General features: G+C 42.4%; 1 protein-coding gene across 1 annotated transcript in view; it reads right to left on the bottom strand.

The window, feature by feature from the left end:
• YME1L1 (YME1 like 1 ATPase) overlaps positions 1–7,573 on the bottom strand; it is a 29,670-nt gene extending 22,097 nt beyond the window's left edge. Inside the window, exon 1 of the mRNA XM_072154098.1 lies at positions 7,412–7,573. Coding sequence (XP_072010199.1) covers positions 7,412–7,444 — 33 coding nt within the window. The 5' untranslated portion in view covers positions 7,445–7,573. The remainder of the gene's footprint in view (positions 1–7,411) is intronic.
• Between the last annotated feature and the right edge of the window lie 2,072 nt (positions 7,574–9,645).

Consider the following 9,645-nt stretch of genomic DNA (forward strand, 5'->3'; position numbering starts at 1 on the left):
GGAGCTAAACAATGAAGCTTCCTATATAATGACCGAGTAAGTAGAGTACTAGAAAACAAAGAAGAAAATCCTACAGAAAGTACATTAGAAAATTGCATAACTTTTCATTACACATACAGTGTCAGCTATTTGCTGAAAGTGGACAGCCCCTTTAAGAAAACACATCAATGAATGGATAATGAATTGATTATACACGCAAGTATTTCACTATGCAAAATAATAGATACCATGTGTGCTTAAAGGAGACCTACCATGTGATTTGATGCAGTATGAAGCAAACATACCTTGAGACTGCTGTAGCTACACGGATGCAGGGTCAGATCTTGGTTAATCCCTGAGCTAAGTGGTTTTGCTGATGAAACAATTATACCATTATGATAATGAGGCTCTGTCACTTCTATGGCTCTTTCAGCACTTCTCCTAGCACATAAGTTATTCACTGCAGGAGAGGATGACTTAATCCCTGGGTTGTGCCTGAAGGCAGAATAATCAATTGCTGCACCATCCCCCAGCTTCTGCTTATGAGTGATTCAGCTCAGGTTGATTATTCATGTCTTGACTAAGCTCCGTGTGTAATATGTTTATGTAGGCAGCCAGCCTCACCCAGCTTTCCCAAGGTCCTGAATGTTATAATTGTTTTTTCAGCAAAATAACTCAGCTCAGGGATTAACCAAGATATGACCCTGCATCGGTGTAGCTGCAGCATTCTCATAGTATGTTTGCTTCATAATGCACCAAATCAAATGGTAGGTTTCCTTTAAAATACCTTTCACTATAACAGGGTTCACTATGGATTCTGCATGAAGGCTTATAACACAACCTCGAATATAAATGTGAGCTTAGCCTTAGACCATCACGTGGGCGTTTGTTACACAAGATAACTGAACTCTGACACAGAAATAGAGCAGGGAAACGCATGTAACACAAGAGGCGGCTGAGGTCAGAGTGACACTGCGCTGTCACATCATCCCTACAGACACCACATACAGAAACCTCACTTTCTACAATAGAGATTAGCAGAGTCCACATACACAGGACATTACTACAAACCTGCGCCACAATCCAATACAGACAGTCCGGACATACACAACCACTAGAAACCGGAAATCCTCAAATCAGAATGTCAAATCTAATTCTAAGCTGAATCCGTTTATGGGAAAGCTGGGTGTCAAGCAGAACGGTCATCAATAAGATGTCCGCAGAGATTGGAGATCTGTGTAATCATATATTGTTTAAGCTGTTAGTAGCAGGACTGTGGGGATAAAAAATGGATGCACGTTCTAAAATTGTAGCTTCCCCCAGTATCCTCACACTGCTGTGCTGGGAGATCTGTGCATTGAGCTGCTTTCTAGGTGACAGATTTGAATTATTGAACTACAAGTCTGGTATGGCTTTTACTCAGAGCAGAGGGGAGGGACTGTGGAGCAGCTCAATTCAGAGATCTTACATCAAAGCAGTGTGAGGACTTGTCCAAGTCCAGCTACAATCCTAGAATATAAATCCACTTTTAAAAGCACTGCCGCGGCTAACAGCACAGCAATATCTCCACTGATGCTACAAAACATAGTCATAACATGTTGTGGCCAATGTCCCAATGAACTGTAGAGATCACTATGATGTAACTATAGGATAAACAATACATTTTTTTACCAGTACACACAAAGAATGGGCCCTAACTGATAGACACACTCTGGGTCCAAATCAGTCACCACCATTTATTGTGGCACCTTTCAAAATTCAGTTTAATTTTAAGGGAATCTGTCATCAGCAATTGGCAATATTCTGGTATTGGGTTATTAAGCCAAACTGCAGAACACCTTCTAGTTTATGTTTCTTTCATGATCCAGTGTGGTGACATCACGCAGAAAAGTCAAGGAGGCGGAGAGTTTAACATTGAAGTCAAGGAGGGGAGCTCTGAGCGCCTCCTCCTCTGCGATTGACATCATGTATTGGACTTCAGGAGATCTGATTAGTAATATCTCTGGATGCAGGACCATCAACTGCAGTGAAAGAGCTTTCTGAGGAAGAGAGAGCTTGACTTCAGTAAAGTTAAAATCTCCGCCTTATTGACTTTATACAACCAATTTAACTCTCTCACTTCAAAGTAGATTCTGGATGATGTCACCACACTGGGTCACACAAGAAACACGATTCGGAAGGTGTGAATCTTCTTGACAGCATATTGGTAGTGGTTTATTAGGTGATTTTCTGGTGACAGGTTCCCTTTAAGAATAGCAAACAATTGGTTATAGCTCAGCAAAAAAATACCAGTTTAAGGAATATTCTGGTGAAGAAACTTCCTGTGAATAAGGAACTCCTTACTTGTACAAAGCGCAGAATTATGTCTACAAATCTGTTCCTGGTCTTACGTTTTGGAAAGTTTTTTTTCTGCTTCAATAATTGAGAATTTAAACAGATTCCTGGTGAGGTCAATAGGGTGCAGCGACTCCACAGTAAATACATCTTGCACCCACAGTCCGTCAGTAATGCCAAGAATGTCTCCAAAGTGACAAGCAAATAATGTGACCTGACTATAGGGATCGGCCCCTTTTGTGGGGCTCCTCATTTCTTATGGTCTTTTCCAGTTACCGGAGGATTTTGTTTTTCATTAATGGATAAGAGAAGGACAAAAGATGCGGCACTCACCCAAAAGATCTTCTTTATTAAGTGTCAATCATAGGACAGGGAGGCACAAGGCATTACCGTTGGTGACGGACTGTTTTGCTCACTCCTGTGCTTCGCCTAGAAGATTTTTTGGGAGAGTTCCGCATCTTTTGTCCTTCTCTAATCCATTGGTGTGCCTGTTTTCCTGGCTGAGCACCACCTGGATATGTGTGTAGGTGCCCTTGCCATCATCTATTATATACAAGTCTGGCAGTGCTGACATTTTCTTAGGACCGATGCACGCACCATCCTTGAACTTTTCTTATTCTCATTTGTTTTTTATTAGTTTCCTTTATCGGAACGAGCATCTCCACCCTCCAAGATTCAAAAACTTTTGTTTTTCTGAAGACATAATGATTAGTATTTTTTTTTTCCCCGATAGTGGGGGAAAAAAAAAAAAAAAACGCACTGTAAGTGGAATGGAAATGGCAGACAAAAACGAATTGATTACTAGTTTCTGGATTGTGGATTCCATTAGCGATACCAAATCCGGTTTCGCGATTTTTTCCGGTTTGCGCTGAATTGCCACAGGTTTTTGGCGCACACGATCGGATTGTGTCGCATCGGCGCCGGCTTCAGGATTTGAAACTTAAAAAACTATAAGCTCTAAAAACAAAAATAATAATTTAAGGATTTTTTTTGGGAGGGGAAGGGTTCTGATGACATGAGAGCTTATTTTTTGAGGTGTGTGCTGTGATTTTAATAGTAAGCACTAAGGAGTTAATAATTATCTTTTCCGGCAAAAAGAATCTTTATTTTTACGCCATTCTTTTAAACTAAATCCACTATCAAGAGTCTATTTAGTAGATCCTGACGGATGTTTCCCCAAATCTAACTAATCCCTAATTACCTTTTATCATTTTAGAAAGCCTAATCTATATGTTTTTATACTTTAATTTTCATGCAAATTATCTGTAGAGGGTCTTCAAAGGTGCATTGGCTCCCGAAACCACCAGGGGATTTAGAGCTTCTGCGCCTGTACAAAGCTCCCATCTGGCCAGCGAATAACCAGAAGCCACTGCACCTGTGTTGGCCGTGCCACTTTGTACACAGGCAGCATGGACATACTTGGTGGGTTGGGGGTTTTTGTCCGGTTTTTCCAATTATCTTAATTAAAAAACGGACAAAAATGGATGCGTTTTAAAAAAAGAACTGAAACGGACTGAAAACGCATGCTTAAAAACGGACTAAAAACGGGTTCAAAACGCCACATGTGCCACCACCCCTACTCTCCGATACTAACGAGCGGCGCACCTGTGTCAACATGGTCAGATTTCTGTCCACTGGAAGTAACATAGAAGATTTCTACAGAATGACAGCAAGCAGAGATCTAGAAAACCGGGAGGAATTGATACGGAGAGTATATTGGAAAATTGTATAACTTTTTAATCAGGAAAAACAATAACATTAATTTGCTGAAATGGGAAAACCCCTTTAAGCTTTAGAAAATGATAAAAGGTGCAAAGGGATTCCCTAGATTTGGTGGTCGTTTTCCTTTAAATATAATATTGAACACTTTCCTTGAATATGGAATCCCACTCCAAACACATCATGCATGTCACCAAGACTGTGCATTATACATGTCTTGGAAAATATTTTATTGCGAGACAGAAAATGCTTTAACTATTTAAGATCACAGATCTACGGTAGAAATTATCTGGAGAATGTGAGGTGGAATCTGAGCAACTTCTCCGATATTTATCTCTACTTCTTTAGATTGGGGCTCTGGACTTAGGTCGAATCGTGACTGAGTAATGTCTGTAAATGTACATGTAGCAGACACATGACTGCAGGGCACTGCCACAAGATGCTCACATCAAATCTGCTGAATTTATTGATTAGTTTACGTAAATAACCAATTTTGAGCAGGAGGTTAAAAGACCATAAATAATGTGTTCCCTTTTCTATTATTTTCAAGACCAATGTGAGTGACCAATCCTGCAGACATCCAGTAGTTATGACCTTACACAACTAATGCTGCTCACGGATGACAGTCTGATACTATTGTATCCAGTCTCACAATTTCTGAACTTGCTACATTTTAATTTTAGAAAGTTTTAGAAACAAAGCCAAAAACAAAACGACCTCTAATACAGTGATGGCTAACCTATGGCACTGGTGCCAGAGGTGGCACTCGGAGCCCTTTCTGTGGGCACCCAGGCCATCACCAGAGATGACTCCAGGAATCTTCCTGCAGTCCCAGACAGCCCAGGACTTGCTGTGCACAGAGCTATTATAAAGTGACAGCTCAACCTGGGACTATTTTCTGCTTTATTGGTGTCCTCAGGTGCTGGTATCAATGAAAACTGTGACAGAGAAGGGAGTATAAATCACAAATTACATTTCCATGTTGGCACTTTGCGATAAATAAGCGGGTCTTTGTTGTAGTTTGGGCACTCGGCCTCTAAAAGGTTTGCCATCACTGCTCTAATAGGTTCCCACCTGCTTTTATTACCATTCTATTACTAGGAGTATAAGGCTTTCTTCTTAGAAGTATTTCATGAGGGTTTAAGGGTCTTTTTTTTAATTATTCCTTCGTCCACTCCTCAGGGGTTTCCCATTGCAACTGGAAATCTACTTTAGGCACCAAAGCCTCCAAATAACTGATGCGCACAGAAGCTCCAGCACCGGAGGATGAAGTCCGAGACAAATAGATATGGGGGCAAGTACAGTACAACGTCTCCTAGATAAAACAACGCCTCATGCAGACAGAATGTACGCCTGCTGAAATAGAACAGAGCACACACTAAAATAAAAATTTAATGTGAAGGAAATGCATCATCAACATGGAGCATGATAAAACCAAAGGAATAGCAATTCAAAGGGTGACAGGTTCTCTTTAAGTACGGAAAACGGGGTGTAACAATATGTTATATAAGGCAACATTCACATGAACGTATGGGGGACGTGCGGTACCGTACCGCTCCATACACTGGGAACAGATAAGACATGTCCTAACTTTCCCAGTGTGCAGGTCCCTATGCTGTGCATTTCTATGGAGAGGGGAGGGGTCATCCGTCCTCTCCATCGTGGCACACGAGCGGGCATACGGTCTAAATGCAGCCTAAACAGACGTCATTTAACACTATATACTGCTAGGAGTTATTTATTTGTATTGCTGAAAATTTCATTCTCAGGCTACATTCACACTGCCGTTGCCCGCCGTCCCGTAGCACGACGGGCGCAAGAGCTGCTCACCCCCGCCCCTCTCCATAGGAATATATGGTGCATGGCACCGTATTCTGGAGAAAGATAGGACATCTTTCTACGGGGTACGGAGCGGCACCATACCGCTCTCGTTGGGCGCCATGAGGCCATTGCAATGTATGGGGAATGTATATCGGCCGTATACAAGTCCCCCATACGTTCGTGTGAATGTAGTCTTACACGTGCATACCACCATGGGCTGGAGAGGAGTCGGCCCCTCTCTCTAAAGAGTACACCAGCGCGTGGCCACACGCTCGGAAAAAGCTAGAGCATTCTCTATCTTTTTGCGGTGTATCTCGCGGATCTCTGCCACACAAGTGTGGCACCGTACCACCGCCAGGCCCCCATTGCCCTCTATGGGGACGTATAGGCGGCCGCAATTTGTGGCCGATTTATGTCCCCCCAGACAGGCGTGTGAATGAGACCTTACCCTTCTGGAGAAAATGTTAGCGTGACCTCAGGTTACCAAATTTACGGTGACTGGATCTACGAGTAGGTGTCCCTGGTTCATCATGATAGATTTTAATGGGAGAATTCCTTAAAGTATTCAGAATCTCAGCGCTAGAGACAGAAACCACAGCTCAAAAGTCACAGCTGTAGATTTTGGTTTACTCCTTTGCATCAGAAATCAACAGGCCACAAGAAAAGTTTGGGTTCTCCTCTCCATATATTGGAGAGGATACTAGAAGTCTCTAGTACAGGGCAGTCGCCAATCCCAGGCTCCCACAAGTCTGACCCCACTGCAATCAGACATTTATCAACAATATTGGCTGACGAAAAAAATCAAAAACAGAAAACTTAGCAGATGGCTCCAAAAATAAAAGATTCATAAAACTTCCTGTAATGCCGCTCACCAAACAAAAATTGCCTTTAACAATAATAACAGTCCACACTTCATTGGAAACCTATTCATACAAAAGATTTAAAGAAAAAAAAAATAAATAAAATAAAATGTAACAGAAATTAAACTAAGAAAAATAAAACACCTTTACCTGTAGACCAACTAAAATCAGATAAATGACCTAATATTGGAGCACTGAAGTGTTGTACAATAAAATGTGACATTTATAGAAATTTTAAAAAAAAAATAGTAAAAAAAAAACCCCCTTTGAATAAAATTACACTAATAATTTACTTGCTCACAAACTGCACTAAAACGTCGTTTATTTGCGAATTTCCTTCAAGCAAAAAGACCAATAACATTTCCTCAGAAGTTTCGAGAACTTTTAATGGGTTTATGTAACTTTTATCTACTGCGACCTCTGACCCTCCCCGTGACGGAGCTACAACCCGCATCACGTCCCGCCCGCAGCATGCTGGGAGTTGTAGTCTCCAGGTAGAGGAGTAGTAGGTGAGTTATATAAGGATGAGCTATCAGCAGGAGCCGGCGCCTCACACCTGCCGTCACTGTTATGGTCACATCTGTCACCGGTGAGACTACAAGTCTCAGCATGACCTATGACGCCGCCACAACACTGCTACGTCACTGTCATCAGACGGCAACTACGAGAACATGGCGCCACGGCGTGACGTCACTCACCTGCGGCTGCACCGTGCTGCTGAGCGAGAACATGGTGTCCGCACACCCGGGAGTAACAGCCCGGCTCACTGGCTCTCCGGCAACTTGTCTCCAACCCGGCGTGATGTAACAAAGGTGACCCGGATAACCCGACAAGCAGGAACTTCCGGGTCACTTACATCACTTCCGGATCTAGGGATAAAGCTATGGTTGTTATGGTGATAAGTGTTCTAAGTACTAGATAAAAAATAAAGCTTTAAAAAAAAAAAAAGTCCCTGCCCCTGATGTTTCCTACTTCTACCTCCTTGTATTGTCTAAGTTCTTAGTGTAGTGCTGATATGTTCCCATGGGAGGGATTAGTTTTTTTTAGTTTTGTTGTAAGCTGCTGTAAAGAAGGGGTTTATGTCACTATTTCCATAAAATTGTTACTCTAAACCTTTACTTCTCACGGCTGAGTTCAGATAAGATGTCTAAAAGGGCTCGTCCACTTTCAGCAAATAATTGATATTGTTTGAGTGATAAAAAAACATACAATTTTCCAATATACTTTCAATATGTATATGTATCAATTCCTTGTGGTTTTCTAGATAAAAAAGGTGGATAAAAAAAGGGTCCCTGGTCATGTGATGTCACACAGGTGCACGGCTCGTTAGAGCCCTGGTCATGTGATGTCACACAGGTGCGCGGCTCGTTAGAGCCCTGGTCATGTGATGTCACACAGGTGCACGGCTCATTACAGCCCTGGTCATGTGATGTCACACAGCTCTGATATAATCTCTGTGATATAATGAGCCGTGCACCTGTGCAACATCACATGACCAGGGCTATAACGAGCCATGCACCTGTGCAACATCACATGACCAGGGATATAATGAGCCGTGCACCTGTGTGGCTACACATGACCATGAATATATAATGAGCTCTGCACCTGTCTGATATCAGATGACCTGGGATATGACAAGCCATGCACCTGTGTGACATCACATGACCTGGGATATAAGGAGCCGGCCTCCTTTGTGACATCACATGACCATGGAAATAATGAGCCGTGCACCTGTGTGACATCAGATGACCTGGGATATAATGAGCTGTGCTCCTGTGCAACATCATATGATCAGGGATATAACGAGCCATGCTCCTGTGCGACATCACATGATCAGGGATATAACGAGCAGTGCAACTGTGTGACATCACATGACCAGGGATATAGCAGCTGTGCACCTGTGAGACATCACATGACCAGGGATTGGTCTTTATCTACTGGTAGGAAACAATGAAGCTTCCTATAGAATGACAGCAAGCAGGGATCTAGAAAATAATGAGGAATTGCTACAGAAAGTATATTGGAAAAATTTAGAACTTTCATTACACAAACAATATCAATTATTGGATGAAAGTGGACAACCCCTTTAAAGCAGTTGTATGAGATATATTTTCCAAAAGGGGTCTACAACTTCCAAATTTACCCACAAATAAATATAGAAATGTGTAAAGGATTTTGTAGGCTTTAGAGAACTAATCAATCAAAATTAGCCCCACGGTGCCCCAGTGACAGGACCATGGCTGATAATGCGCTTGCTTTCTTTCTGTTCATCCCAGAAAACATATGCCGTGTTTACGTCCCCCATACACGGCAATGGGCTCCCGACGTCCTTTGGGAGCGGTACGGTGCACACGTTCGTGTGAATATAGCCTTAGTCAGTGAAAGACTGACATCACCCTATACCCTGATTGCACCCCCCTGATCAGACTCTGATATGATCTGCAACTTTATCTTTGCAATGTGGTAAATAAAAAAATACTCATGTATGTGAATGTATGTGGAAAAGACTCATGACTCTGATCTATCTTTTATTATTGCAATTGGTCAGTGAAAAATGCATTGCACTTGCATGTGTTTCAGAGTGCAATATGTTGCTGATGTGTCTCCATAGAATTGTACGGAAAGTAGCACATGCTGAGATAAAAGCGTTTGTGTGTATATGTTAAAAAATGCAAGTGTAAAAAAAGCCACTGAATACTATTGGTCAGAATGCAATGTAAGGCTACATTCACACTACCGTATGGGGGGCGTATATACGGCAGACGTATATACGGCCGATATACGTCCCCCATAGATGGCAATGGGCGCACACGTGCGGCACCGTACCGCTCCGTATCCGGGAAAAATATAGGACCTGTCCTATCTTTACCCGTAATACGGCGCCGTGCGCCATGTATCCCTATGGAGAGGGGCGGGCGTGAGGTGCGCTCAC

The sequence above is a fragment of the Engystomops pustulosus genome, chromosome 5, assembly GCF_040894005.1.
Source record: "Engystomops pustulosus chromosome 5, aEngPut4.maternal, whole genome shotgun sequence".
Lineage (NCBI taxonomy): Eukaryota > Metazoa > Chordata > Amphibia > Anura > Leptodactylidae > Engystomops > Engystomops pustulosus.